Consider the following 15771-nt stretch of genomic DNA (forward strand, 5'->3'; position numbering starts at 1 on the left):
TTCTTTCTTTCATAAAATGTTGGTAGGATTAATCGGAATCGGGAATCAGAAAAAAAAAAAAAAAAGGAAGATTTGGGGGTATAAAAAAATTGATGCCTATTTTCCGATGCCAGAACCATTCTTTTGCCCTTGTTTTTATTATTATTTTTTTTTTTTTTTTGATTTTGTGTAAACCAAAATCTTCCATTGCTGGTAATGATATAATGATAAAAAATTTATTGATTTTAAATTACCAGTAAAGCTAAAATCGAGAGAACCCCCACAAGTGTATTTTGACGTTTAGGAAAATATCTGCATATGTAACTTTTTTTTTTTTTTTAAACAAAAATCGGGGGAAATAATTTTATAGTTAAATAATTAGAGATTCAGAAAGAATCGGAATCAGTAATTGTATTATAGTCTCATCACTAATAATTTTGCATAAAGTTCTGTTTTATTATAACACGACTGGTTCATTTTCCTCAAAAAAATAAATAAATAAAAAATAAAAAAATGAAAAAAGAAAGCATTTTAAAAAATTTTCTCAAACACTTTAAAGTTATTATCGACTACTGCTTGGTTTTTTTTTTTTGTTGTTTTTGTTTTTTTAAATTAAACTGAGTTGCTCTGACTAATTAAACACTTAAACGACTGAGAAAATTATTTTTACTATTACAGTGCCAAATAATTGTCTCAGTCTTTGAGGATTTAGACATACATAAATCGTGTTTAATTTTTAGTCATGCATAATTAGTAAAACAAAAACAGCCATATGTTGGTCGAGCATAATTTTAGTCACACATTTTTGTAAAATTCAAATTTAAGGTATCTTAATTTGAAATTCAGAAAATCCTCCAGCGTCATTAGATGTTGGATCCAATTTAATACAAATCAGATATATTTGGAATTTCAAATCTGGCTGTGTCTATAATATGCTGGCTAAAAAGCCTTTAAAATAAAATAAAAATAAACAAGTTTATTTCTTTATTATTGGGGGGGGAAAAAAAACGAAAAAAAAAAAAAAAAAAAACGAATTTAGTCAGTCTAAACTTTCAGCCAGGAGTTTTACTTTTTCGCAAATAAAATTTTACAAGTCAACTTTTTCTTTTAAATTTTGTAACACAATAACAACTTAACTTAAGAAACTTAAATGCTGGCAATTTTTATTCATTGATGTCTAATATATAGTTAAAATTTCACGATTATCGGATGTATTTCAATTCTAACAAAGCTTTCAGTTCTTCTGTGCTTCCTTTGCATAAAAGTAAATATAGTCCACTGTATGATTTTTTTTATGTTGAGCTTATTCTTTTTTACTACTTGTCATACTCTATGAATTTTCACAAATTTTAGATGTATTACTATTTTCGACATGACAATTAATAAAGTAATAGTGTTTTTGCTTAAAATGACATATTTAAAGAAATTGATCCATTGCTTCTATCTTAACCAGCACCAAAAATTCTGTGCAAGTTTTGTTAAATATTATTACATGGGGAATCATTTCAAGTTATAATCCATTGAGAAATACACATTTTATATTGAGAAATACACTTTAAATACGTAAACATTAGTTGAAGAATTACAAATCATCCAAATGAGAAGTCCATCGATTACATAAATCTTACCTGTCTGTTTAAATGCATGTATGCGTGTGTTTAAATGCATGTATGCGTGCCTGTTTAAATGCATGTATGCGTGCCTGTTTAAATGTATGTATGCGTGTCTGTTTAAATGTATGTATCCATGTCTGCCTAAAACTTTAGACAGCGACGGCAGCGGATTTTTACAAGATCAGTATTTTTTTCGCAGCACGACCCTTCGGACGACAAATATTGAAAAATTGGCTAAAAACATTAATTTCTTCACCGTCAAATGGGCACTTTTCTACAAGGAGGTGGTCGCTTTTTTGCCAATATTTTCGAAAGTCATCCCCTCTTTTCGATTTACTAGCCTTAATGTAAACCTTTGCCACTTCCGGTTTGGCGATGGACAACGATAAAGATGTCATTTTTTCCCCCCCACATTCTTTTCCTCCTTCAGGGTACGGGTTCAAGCCTCCCTGCCTACTAACACTTAAAAAAAAAAAATTTTTTTTTTTTTTTTTGCTGCTACACACACACACAGGCAATGCCGGGCACCCAGGCTAGTATTAGATAATTAGTAATTCTTTAACTTTTTGTTATATAGCTTTGTTTCCTTTAGGAATTCAACAATTTTTTCAGAGTCAATCTTGCAAAATGTCTCTTAACTTATTATACTGACTGTCTCTTCTGGGTTTGCTCAAAACTCGACACCATCCCTGGTATGTTATTAGTGTTGGGACAATTAATCGGATTCGGGAATCAGAAAAATTGGAACTTTTTGGGGTATCGGGAAAATTTGAGCCTATTTTCCGATGCCAAAACTGATTCCTTTAATTATCTTTTTTATTTTTATAAAATGTCTCCCACCGTTTGTAGTAGTAATAGAATAAATATATTTATTGATTTAAACTTCCAGTAAGACTAAAATCTATAGATTATCCCATCACAAGTGTGTTTTTATGTTCGAGAAAATACACGCACTTTTAAGATGTGTTTTTACAGTAATTGGGACAAAATAACTTTATAGTAAAATATTTAGAGATTCATAAAGAATTGGAATTGGGAATTTTTTTACGGAATCGGGAAAAATATTGCAATTGTCCCATCACTATACGTAATACAAAATGGTGCTTCTTTTATCAGTAAATATGAGTGGGTGGCACAAGTGTGTCCTATTTGGAATCTAGTTTAACTCTTCATCTTGTGTCTTCTACTTTGATAATCGGTATGATGCTGTAAATTTTTTTTCCTGTATTCGAGTTCCATTGTTCCTGCAACTCTTGTTTAGATACTCATTTTTGGTTTTAAATCCATACAAGGGATATTTTTTTCCTGTTGCGGAGTGGTAGTTGTAAAGATTGAGAACATTACGGTAAGAAAAAATACATTTTTACTCTGCCAAAATCGGAAGGAATTGTTTTTGCCTTCTGAAAATTGGGACGGATTTTTCATATTCCAATACCTCAAAAAGTTTCAATTTTCCTGATACCAGATTGTCTCAACATTGGCCTTCGAGTAAAGATCAAAGTGTAGTATCTGTTCTTCAGATGCTGCACTTCAATTTCTTGTTCTCTGTCAGTGGAGGAGAAATCCTTCATGACGGAGACAATTTATATTTTTGTTCCTTTTCTCCACATTAAAAAACGACCCTGGTGTCTAATTCTGTCCCGTGGGGAGACATTGTAAATAGGAACATTAAAGCAAACAATAATAACACAAACTAAAAGAAATACCCCCCCCCCCCGCATTAGCAGAAATAATATAAACAATACAGTAATAGTAGTATATTTGTTTACAATTATAAAAATATTAAATAATCTTAATTTTGAAATTTGATTATACACACAATCATTTTTTTTTAAAATATTTTCTTTGTTAAATCTAACTGAGTTTAACTTAGATCCCCTCTTTCCCGAAAGGAGTCACCACTTATTAAGGGTCAAAGGTCACTCAGAGATAAAGGTGGGTTGGATAGGTAAATAGTGGAACAGTGAATGGATTTATAAATGATGGTTGTAACTGGTAGAGAAATTGATTATTGAAGAGGAGGACTCGGCAAAAATTTGTTTAGATTGAACTTGAAAACAGCAAGTCAGCCGAGAAGCAACCTTATGATACTGTGTTCCACAGAAGAGCAGTTTTAGGAAAGAAACTTTGTTCATGGAAGTTCAACTTATGTCTATGTGTGCAGAGGGAGAAAAATGGAATTACTGACAGTGGTTGCAGCTACACAAATTTTTGTTGCAAATGCTGTAGAAATGGGGGGGGGGAGACTGCAGCTCATCAAACATCTGCGATGAAAGAAACGATAGAGCAGAGAAAGATGGAGAAAACATCGCCCACTAAATTTCATAGTTGGTTCTGTAGCCTGCAAAGGCAAGGAGTGGTCTGGGCGGCACCTCTCCTGATGTAGCAACAGTACTCCATTTTAAAACATCTTAGACTATCATACAGATAGAGGACCATGTTAGGAGTGAAACGAAAGTGTGATGAGGTAGAACTGATCCATTTTTCCAGCGACGTTGGCAACAGATTTGACATAAGTTTTCCATTTGTAAAAATTTAAAAAAAAAAACTGTAGAATTATGTTATTGCATCAAGTTTCACAGAATAACAAACAACAAGGGACACATTGAAGGTGTGTGATACAAACCAATACCATACAAAAATAAGATTCTTCAACTGTCGCTGCCAATAAGCATATTAAATATCAGCAAAATTTTCAAACTGCAAAATAATACATGTATTGCTAAAATATCGGAAACCGTTGAATTTTTTTTTTTTTTTTTTTTTTTACAAAAAGGAAGTCACCCACTTATCAAGGCCCAAAGGCCACTCGAAGATAAGGGTTAATGAATGTAAGGTGGTAGTTTAGTAATCATAAATTGAGTAGAATTTGGACAATTTATAGGAACAGCTTAACAAGAACTCATTTACATTGGACTTGAAGGCTACCACATTGTAATCGGGCGTGAAGCTGGTCAATGGAACAGTTCCACAGGTGAGCAGTTCTAGGAAAGAAGCTTTGTTCCTGGAACCTCCATTTAGATTTAGGCACAGATAGAGTGGGGAAAATTGTTGATAGTGGTTATAGCTAGTCAAGTGTTTTTTGTGAAAGTCTGGCAAGTGGGGGGGGCATAGATTAAAGTTCAGACGAGCATTTGCCATAAAAATAACACTAGAGCAGAGATGTGCTCGCAACATCTCTTCTATGGGAAAGACATTGCAGAGAAGAGAAAATGGCACCACTTATTAAATTTCAAAGACGATTTGGAACTATCAAGATAAGATAGGATGCACCAAGCAGCTCCTGGCCAGATATGGTCACTATTCTATTTTAGGACGTACTTGGCTCTTACAGAGAATTGCATAATGATACAACCATTTTTCCAGCGATCTTGGCAACAGATTTGATGTATGTGTTCCATTTCAGATCAGGAGTGAAGGTCAGTCCCAGAACCTTGTCAAGACATGATGCTTCCAAGACGAGAGCCCTCCTTGGTCATAATGAAAAGAGAGAAGCTGGGTTTTAGATGCATTAAAATTAACCAGCCACCTATTTCCCCATTGCACCATGTGCTCAAGATCAGAAGAGAAAATCAGAAAGATCTTGATCATTGTTGGTCTTTGAATTGTTGCCAGAGATTGTGGTATAGTCTGCATGAATGTCTATGAATGATATAAGAATGTAATTTCAAGGATCATTGATAAAGATCAAAAAGAGAGTTGAGCCTAGGATGGAACTGAGGGATGCCAGCATTAATACTATGAGCTTCTGACTTCTATCTATTGACAACTACTCTTATAAGCCATCAGATAGAAAGGATTTAATGAGACATTTCCAGCTATGTAATAGCTGGAAATCTTGTGAAGTAGACCTTTATGCTATACTCTATCAAAAGCCTTGGCTATGTCAATAGCTATTGTTCTAGAATTGGTTTGTATTGAACACCTTCAATGTCTCTCTTGTTCATTATTCTGTGAACATTGATGCAAATTATATTAAGTCAAGACATTCTTTAATGGCTGTTATTAAAAAGGAGAGGCCTGCAGCAAGGAGAAAAAAAAAAGACATTATTACCAACAACTTAAAACATATCAAAACTGTGTACCACTAGAATCTGACCAGAAATATTTTATTACTATCAAAAAAATCTGTTCACCATAATGCTACGACCAGGGTTCTAGTCGGAAAGTATTAAATCAGATTCAAGACTCCTAGAATTTAAAATATCTAACCCAGACTGCTTATTTTAAAGTCTTACAGTCTTAAAACTATTTCTAAAAGCCTTAGAAAGATTCTAGGGATCAAATCGAGCGATCAAACTTCCAACCAAGACGTCAGACGATGTTAAATCTGGTTTGAACATGTCCTAAGATTGGCTTCAGTGAAAATTGCTAACCAAGTGTTCCAATCGACCCCTGGATGAAAAAAGTGGAAGACCAAAAATGAACAGGATGCAAAGAGATATTTGATTGCAATGGGAAGAAGCTGGAGAAACAGTGAATTTGGCTGCAGATCAAAATCCTTTGACCGCTTCATGCATCGCATGACGTGAGAGTTCCGAAGTCTAAGTTTACTCACGATCAGGGTTTCTAGTACCATCAGTAAAATCCATTTTTTTTTTTTTTTTTTTTTTTTTTACAACAGTCACCACTTATCAAGGCCCAGAGGCCACTCGAGGATAAGGGTTAATAATCACACAATAGTCAGTGGGACAATGTAGTAATTGTTAGATATAAATATTGAAACATAGCAAGCAATAATCATCATCGATAAAAAATGTGTTAATTCCATCCTACAATGCTGCCGTGTGAATTGAGCATCAACTCAAGATCTCAGTCAACAACTACATTTCTGACCTTTGCTGTTCGTTCTTCACCAATGCTGGCTAAGATGGTTCAGGCATGCAGCTTGGGGCCAGAGGAGGAGTTGAAAACCTTAACGGCAACAATTAGAAGCGAACTAGTCAGCACTATCAGACTAACTACTTATGGATCTTTGACTATGGAATCAAGATTAGTTATAGTGTTTGACCTAGCTTAGAATCAGTGAAAGTGAACTGTGATAGTCAAGCTCTACTTGCTTGCGAGAAAGTTGGCTCGACACAAGGGTAACAACCATTAAAGTACAAGTAAATAATGCCTCATAAAACCAATGCCATTTTCGTGATTTGGTGACCCAAGGAATACCTCTGTGGTCACGTCGTAAAACAATACAAAACAAGTTTTTAGTATAACTGTTAATGTATCCATTGCTAGCTGTCTGGTCACGTCGGTCCATAATTTTTTTTTTTCGGCCCAATATATTCTCACATTGTTTGGATTCCAAAATTTCTGATATCTCTTAGGGAACCTCCGAGCCAGCAACTGCCATCTACTGTCCTCAGCTGTAAACTCTCAATTCAAGATTGTCTGTAAAACTCATTTCTCCTTCCTAAACTGTCCATAAGCTAACTCGAAATATATTGACCATTTTTTTGTCCCAGTCCCAGTCACACCTTGATTAACTATCCTATTTTTGAGCCCCTTTGTGTGCCTTGCTGAACCATCTCCCCCAATTGTCTTTCTATTAACCTTACATGCTATACTTTTATTCTGCTCATCAACTATTTCCTCTTTTTCACACACCCCCTCCCATTTCCTAATACTTGGAAGAGGGGGAGGGGATGATCATAGTATCGCAATTTCATGAGTTACAAGAGTCAGCCATAAGTAACGGTTTACATCCAGGGGTCTCCAAACTACGGCCCACGGGCCAAATCCAGCCTTCCAAAGTTTTTAATCTGGCCTTTGAAGCTTTTATGGAAAACATCAAAATATTCAGGAAAAATTTAATACGGGCTTGAAAAAAGTTTTGGAATTTCACTGAAAAGCAAAGCTAATGAGGAAAACAGTATAACAATACACGTCCAGGTCATTTTTAGTCGCATGCAAGCAACTCTATAAGTCACTCCGTCGGTCTGTCCGTAACACTTTTGTGCTTGGCCTTTTTGGTTAAGATCAAAGGTATGTTGTTAATAGATGCTGTTCTAAGCTTTTTAAGCTTTTCTTGGCCTAAGTGGGGGATCACTTTTCTGTATTAATTTAATGTAAAATTATCGCCCACTTTACAACCAGTCAGTCTCAGAGCCATTCAAATCATTCTCCAGATCATTCAAGTTGTTTTTGAAGGATTCCAGTTATTATTTAAGCATTCAAGTCATTCTTAAGGTCATTCAATTCATCCTTAAGTCCATTAAAGTCATTTACTTTTTATTTATTTAAGTCATTTCAGCCCATTTTTCGGTCATTTTAGTTTATTTTTAAGAATTTTATGTCAATCCTACATTCACACATTCATTCATTACACGAGAGCACACGACTAATGGCTATCAGCCTTGTTTATTTTATTTTGGCCTGCATAGCTCTATAAAGTCAGCAATATGCCCCTACACCCCACCCCCCGGTCTAGAAAAGTAAGCCCCCACCTGTCTCATTACCACAACGTTGCATCCTTGTGCTTGTTGTGCAAGTATTTTAATGGAATGTGCACATAACAGTTGTGCCCCCCCCCGACATACATACTCCCGACAATTCTGCTGAGCAACAAAATCGCTCCCTCCCCCTGTAGAGATAACTAGATGCTGGAAAGTCTTTCATTGAAATAGCCCCTCCCCTCACCACCACTATTAAACTTTAAAATTCCCTCCCGGTTTCCCTAATTATACTGACATGCAGAAGTTTAAATGTAATGTAAACCAACATCTCACCCAACTCCTCACTTTACATATTTTCTTGTTAGCCACGATCCCAAATAGTAACCTCTTACGCCCAAGTTGCAATATGCCTTGTCTTGGATGAAAAAGAAAAAAGGAAAAAAAAAAAGGTACCTTTAATCAAATTAACGAGATCCAAAGTTTCTTCACCTTACTCATTTCCAGAGTGCGTTATATGGATTCAAATCCATAGAGCAACATAATATTGGACTAGCAAGACCGTCTTAAAAGACAAGATGGCCGGTGGGCAAAAATAATTTAATCTGCTGACGTCATCACGGGTAGTCCCTTTACCGGTGTCAAGCATTGCTTGACTCAAGCAACCAACTGTTGTCACCGGTAGATATCGTAACGTATTGTAATATTTCTTTTTTTATTAAAATGCCTTCACGGTGCATCGTTCCGAATTGCAGAGGAAATTATCGTAAAGGACCGAAAGTTACAGTATTTTCATTTCCGAAAAATAAAGAATTATCTTGTCTATGGATTAATGCAGTAAAAAGAAAAGATTTTACACCATCTCCATTCAGCAAAGTAAGTTTTAACGTGCCCCCCCCCTGTATTTAACACGATGTAACTATAATTTAATTCAAGATTATCATCCTAAGTTTTTTACCATTCAAAAGAAGAAGCTTCGAATAAAATTGCTAATATTAAAAAAAAATTTTTTACAGCATACAAAACTAAGGAAAATGCGAGACATACCACGTTCTTTTGAAGAGACGATTTTTTTAAGCTGTTGACACACGTTTTAAAATTCTAGCAAAAATTAATTTTCCTGAAATTTTTCAATATTTAAAAATAAATTATGCCGGTTGATAAAATTTTACAACTTTTTTTAAAGCTAGAAAGATAAAATTTAAAAAATACTTATATATATATATATATATATATATATATATAATATGAAACTAAACTTATAAAAAAAATTTAAAAAAAACGCGTTCACTCGTGGTGTTACAATTTATATTATTAACGTATTTTAACAAACTGAAAATATGGATATAAAAAAATGATTTTGCATGTTATTTTTGTTATGTGGTGAAATAATCTTAAATAAGAAACATGATTTTTCTTTAGGTTAATTATTTTTTTACTGAGCAATACTTCATGAATTTATTAATGTTTTTAAAAAATGGTTAAATATGAAGAATAACTCCACCTTCGAGAATTCCTTTAAAATTACCACTTTTATAAGTTTTCGGGTGCGCTGAAAACGCAAATAACATTTAAAATTAAGGCAAACGAGTATTTTCTAATATATTTTTAAAAAGAAAAAAAACTACTTGTTTCCTGGAATTTTAAAGGATTTTCCGAGGGTAAATAGTGGCCACAAAGTGGATGGTCAGTTTACGTTAAATTATCATAGAAAAGTGATCCCCCATTTTTTTTCAACTAACATTTCTTGGAAACTACTCGTTTGCCTTAATTTTAAATGTTATTTTCGTTTACAGCGACCTCAAAAATCTATAAAATTAGGAATTATAAAGGAATTTTCCAAGGTGAAGTAATTCTTCATATTTACCAAAAACTGTTAATGACTATTTTAGTCAACAACAACAAAAAAAAGTTCATTAATAATTATTTTTCTATCTTATCGTTTTTTTGTCATGTAATTTTGGGTTTGTATTACTGTACACATAGATTCGAAAAAGTTGTCAAAAAACAAATATATAACAAATAAATGTTATCAAAGGCAAGATAAGTTACTTTTCTACCAAACTGGATATATTTTTTGTGTTTTTATTCAATGTAACATGTTTATTCAGCTCGAAAAACATGCAGTGTTTACCGATGTATTGGACAATTCAAAATGGCGGCCGACTCTCTCTTAAACACGGTAAGTTCGAGAAAAGGTGTTATAAATAATAAACTAGACAAAATACTATTAAAAAAACACAGAATATATGTCAACCTATGTCACGGTAATATATATTGAGCGAATTTCTAACAGTATTTTGTCTAGTTTATTATTTATAACACCTTTTCCCGAACTTGCCGTGCTTAAGAGTCGGCCGCCATTTTGAATTTTCCAATACATCGGTAAACACTGCATGTTTTTCGAGCTGAATAAACATGTTACACTGAATAAAAACACCAAAATTATATCCAGTTTGGTAGAAAAGTAACTTATCTTGCCTTTGATAACATTTATTTGTTATATATTTGTTTTTTGACAACTTTTTCGAATCTATGTGTACAGTAATACAAACCCAGTTTAATGTTTTTATTTATTGCTCATATGGAGTTCTTCGAATTCCCTCATAAATAATTTTTGTCGCAAGGAGAATGACAACATTAATAAAAAAAAAATTTCAGAAAAATTCAAACTTTTAATTAAATTCCACAACGGATTTTTATAATGTCTGATGTATTTAATATTTGAAATATTTCTGCATTAGTAACTTTGTTTATACTAACATTATTTGTTTGATTTTAATTTTAACTTATCGTTTGTTCTTCAGTTAAACTAATTTATTGTTCGTTTTTCAGTTAAACTAATTCATCGTTCGTTTTTCAGTTAAACTAATTCATCGTTTGTTTTTCAGTTAAACTAATTCATCGTTCGTTTTTCAGTTAAACTAATTCATCGTTCGTTTTTCAGTTAAACTAATTCATCGTTCGTTTTTCAGTTAAACTAATTCATCGTTCGTTTTTCAGTTAAACTAATTCATCGTTCGTTTTTCAGTTAAACTAATTCATCGTTCGTTTTTCAGTTAAACTAATTCATCGTTCGTTTTTCAGTTTTGATTTAAAAAAATATTGTTCAAATGATTTAAAAAATATTCATTTCGATTTTTAAAAAAATTCATTTCGATTTTTAAAAATATTGTTTTTTTGATTGTGGTTCATTTTGATTAAAAAAAAAAATTCATTTTGATTAAAAAAAAATTCATTTTGATTAAAAAAATAGTTTAATTCTAATATTTGTTTATTGTCTTAACTCATATCAAATATTTTGCTTGTGTTCTGCTTCAAATATTCATAATCTTACATGCATAATTTTCATTTAATTATATTAAATAAACTTCAAGTTTACTACAAATCAAATCGTGTTCCTTCATTTTTTTAAAATGTAATTTATAAGTAGTTAAAGAACGCATTCTAATCTTTAAAATCTATAATACAACGAAATATTCAATTGCTTATAATACTTAAACAAACAACTTGTTTTTTTTTATTATTTTTTTATTATTAATATTAGATGAGTTTCAGTATAACTCATCGTGTTCTTTCTTTATTTCTTTATTTTAATCCAATTTTAAAGTTTTGTAACGCTGTCTGTAAAAATTACTGTTCATTATTGACAGTCAAGAGTTCCACATATCTTGCTTGTTGGGACCTCGGCGATGACGTCATTTTTTCAGCTGGCCGGCCATCTTTATAACGAAGGCCACGGGACTAGTCCATTCTTTTTGTAGGAAGGGAGAAAGGGTTCGTAGCAGCAAAACTCTAATAATAGACTTACCCTTCTTCACTTGATAACTGGCCTTGCTGTTCAGCTTTCATTCTATGAAGTGCGGCCGCTGCTTCATCAAGCGCACAACTAACGGAGGATGTAAGCTTTTTTAATACGTCGGGGTCAGTTAGGACCTTCCCATCTGGTGTGGACAGTTTTCCAATTCCTGGAAAATACAATTTGTTTATATAATTAGTTACACTAAAACATTTGAATATATAAGCATGGTGAATAAAAAATTTTAAATATATATTTATATGGCAACATTCATAATCCAATACAAATTTTCTACCACTACCAGGATTTGTTGCTGTGTAGTAGTGCATTGGACATCAGTCAAGAGGGTCACAATTTCAAATTACAAGATCTACCAGACTGACAAGTCAAAGATGAAGAAACATGTCTATCTATATATTACACACACACACACACACATCACTGAAGGATTTCAAACTTAAATAGATTCATTTTTAATGATATCTTTCTGTAATTTTAACACAATCTGACTAAAGCATTGGGGTGAGGGGGGAAAAAAAAAAAAAAAAAAAAAAATGCAAAATTCAAACAATCTTTATGAAAAATAATGTCTTAAATGTTGGCCATTTCCAGCTTTGCATATTTGTGCTCTTTCCAAAACATTATTCATGACAGATTGCAGAATCTCTGGATTGCGATTTAACTCCCTTATTTCGTTCCTGATGTTTTCCTTTAATTCTTGCAGGGAATGGGGTATGATGTTTCGAGGTTCACCAGCTTGCAGAACAAAATAAGGGACTTAAATTGCAATCCAGAGATTCTGCAATCCATCGTAAGGTTTTGGAAAGAGCACAAATATGCAAAGCTGAAAATGGGCAACATTTATAAGACATTTTTCATAAAGATTGCTTGTAATTTTTTTTATTTATGTTTTTTTTAATTTCCCAATGTCTTAGATTTTGTTAAAATTACAGAAAGATAAAAAAAATAAAGAATTTATTCAAGTTCAAAACTCTTTAGTGACTTTTTGGATACCCTGTATATATGTGTGTGTAACTTTCCAGGGGGAGGGGGTGTGATTAATCAACACTGGTAATAAAGTTATTGCTAAAAAAAATCCTCAAGAATTTGATTGTAGGTCTAACACAAACTAAATTCTTTTATATAAATACCATACATTACTGTGTCCATTAAAACTGGGTTTCTTTTATTTCATTTTTTTTTTTTAAGTTGACTTCTTAAAAATTTGACCATGATGGTGGTGGTTACATATTTGAGTGCCAAATACACCAAGATATTTTTATAATTGTTAACATAAGTGACAAAAAAAATTAATTGATATTAAAGTGATGATTATTTGAAACAGCTTTAAAATAGAAGGCTGTGATGCGTTCAGGTGATACCTGAGCTCCAAATTTCAAATTTGAATTTTTTTTTTTTTTTTTTTTTTACTAACAAGAATATATTTGTGAAATGAATACATACATATATATATAACAAACTAAAAAGATCATTTGTAATATGATCATCTATATTGAAACTATTAAAAAATATTTATATTAAAGGAAAAAAAAAGAAAAGAAAAACAGTTGATTGAATTACATTTCTGGAAAAGATTTAACTCATTCATAAAAATTAGACATTAACCCCCCCCCCCACACACACACTTTATTTTTTAAATTTCAAGCTAGTATACTTTTGATAATTTTTGTTGTTTCATTATTTCTGCTACTTTTTTTTTTTTTTTTTTTTTTTTACACAGGAGGCACCACTTACCAAGGCCAGGAGGCCACTCGAGGATAAGATTTAATGAGTTTACGGTAATCAAGGAGACAATATCATAATTGTTAGAAGTGGAAATTTGGTAAATTGGATTAAGGAACGGCGCATCAAGAACTTGTTTACGTTGGACTTTAAGTATTGCAGTCAGTTGGAAAGCAGAAAAACGGAACAGTTCCACAGGCATGCAGTTCTAAGAAAAAAGCTTCGTTCATGGAATCTACATTTAGGTTTAGACACAGATAAAGAGTGTGGGGAAACTATTGATAGTGGTTTCAGCTAGGCAAATGTTTTTCATGAAAGTTTGGCAAGGAGGTACCATAGATTGGAGCTCAGACGAGCACTTGCCATGAAAATAACAATAAAGCAGAGACAGGCTCATAATGTCTCTTCTGTAGGAAAGAGGTTTCAGGGAAGAGAAAAGGGCATTCCCCATTAGGCTACAAAATCTTTTTTGAACTGTCAAAGCAGGATAAGGTGCTTCTAGAAGCTCCTACCCAGATGTGGCAACAGTATTCCATCCTTGCACGTACTTGGCTCTTATACAAGTAGATAGTTTCATTTACGGAGGTTTCTTTGGCCCTCAAGTATTTTGATTTCTTCAGCTTCTCTTTCAATTTGAAGCCTTCGATTACATCTCTCGTATGCTAAAATTTGAAATACCGGAATGCTTTCACCACTGAACTATCACTGCCTGCTGTATTTCAATGCACTATCAAATAACAAAAATCATTTCTTCTGGCGTAATGTGATATCTGCCCAATTTTCTGACTTTAATTTAAAGTTAAACATTTAAAAATTTCATCATTTAAAGTTTAAATGATGAATTTCCTCCTACAATTAAAAAAGAAATCTGATGTGCATACACATGACAGAAACAAACACATCATATTCTAAAAATCATGTAAATTGTTCAAGTAGATTTATTTTTAAATACGTCAAATTTTATGACTAATTGAAGTGATTATCTCGCCTGCCATTTTGAAAAACAAAAGGCAATGAGAGACAACAATACTTATGAGATTTAAGTTATAATACCTACGAATTTCCATTAATCACTTAAAAATGATTCTCTTTATAAAAATAAAACTACTTGATCAATTAATGATTTTTGGAATATGGCGGTTTTGTATGGTCACGGATATTTACATCATACAGAATTTTCTTTTTTGTTTTAGAGTACAGGGGAAATTCTGGAGTAAAACCCACTCCTATTTTTTAGACAATTAAAACAAGCTTTTTAAGCTATCTAATCCGAATCCAATCTGAAGGACTCAAAATAACTCCCTGGGACTTAGCGGTGATAATGTAAACCAATTCCTGGGAAATTTAATGGTATCAAGCTTGGCCAGCCGCATAATAGTTGGAGTGATCAAATATTTGGAGTCCGACTGGAGCCAAGTTTTACAGCAAAGATCTTTTGGGGCATTTGTGGAATACTTTTATGGGAGAACTTTTTGGTTTCAATTTGAATAGTGCACATTAGGGGGAGACAACTGGAGAAAAAAAAAAAAAATCAAGAATCTCAAATTTTAACAATACACAAAAAACAATTATCTGAATATTTATTAAATTGAATGAAATAAAATTAAGAAAATAGAAGTTTTTATTTATTTTTTTTTTTTTCTTACAGAAAATAAAAAAAAAGTTGCCAAATGTAGGACTTAAAAAATTTATAGTTTTGAACAGGAATTATTGGAATGCATGTGACATCTGAGAAAAGTTTTCTCCAAAGTTTCAATCTTCATAAAGTAAAATTACATAAATCTCTATTATACAAAAAATCACTGTGTTTGTGTGTGTCTCCTCGGTTCCGAAATGGCTATCTTTTGCAAATTTCACACAAAGGTAATTTACATGTCTGGCAGTGTTCTTAAATATGTTTTGTACAGAAATTCATCCGATAAGTATCAAAAGTCGAAAAAAATCCTATCTTAAAAATAGTTCTTCTTTTAAAGAAAAAAAAAAAAGAATTTTTTTACAAGGGAATATTTTACGCTACACATAATTCCATCATCTCCCTTGGCTGATGTAACATAAAATATTTCCCTGCAAAATTCTTTATCTATGAGAGATGAAAGACTATGTTTAAGATCGTCAAGCACAAATATTAGCTGACATGATATTTTAAACAAACACAGATGGAATTTGCTGAACGACAGCATTAATTAATTATTTTTTTTACAAATTAGTTCACCGAGCAAATTATTCCTCGTAATATGTAATAATCAAT

The 15771-nt window shown here is 32.3% G+C and overlaps 1 protein-coding gene across 16 annotated transcripts in view; it reads right to left on the minus strand.

Annotated features, from left to right (window-relative positions):
* Positions 1–15771, minus strand: part of LOC145266346 (ankyrin repeat domain-containing protein 17-like) — a 331800-nt gene that overhangs the window by 159367 nt on the left and 156662 nt on the right. For all 16 annotated transcript variants that reach the window (XM_080121948.1, XM_080121947.1, XM_080121940.1 and 13 more), the window contains one exon: positions 11793–11949. In XM_080121948.1, the coding sequence (XP_079978074.1) occupies positions 11793–11949 (157 nt within the window). The remainder of the gene's footprint in view (positions 1–11792; positions 11950–15771) is intronic.

The sequence above is a fragment of the Euprymna scolopes genome, chromosome 41, assembly GCF_053919585.1.
Source record: "Euprymna scolopes isolate OS-2025 chromosome 41, ASM5391958v1, whole genome shotgun sequence".
Lineage (NCBI taxonomy): Eukaryota > Metazoa > Mollusca > Cephalopoda > Sepiida > Sepiolidae > Euprymna > Euprymna scolopes.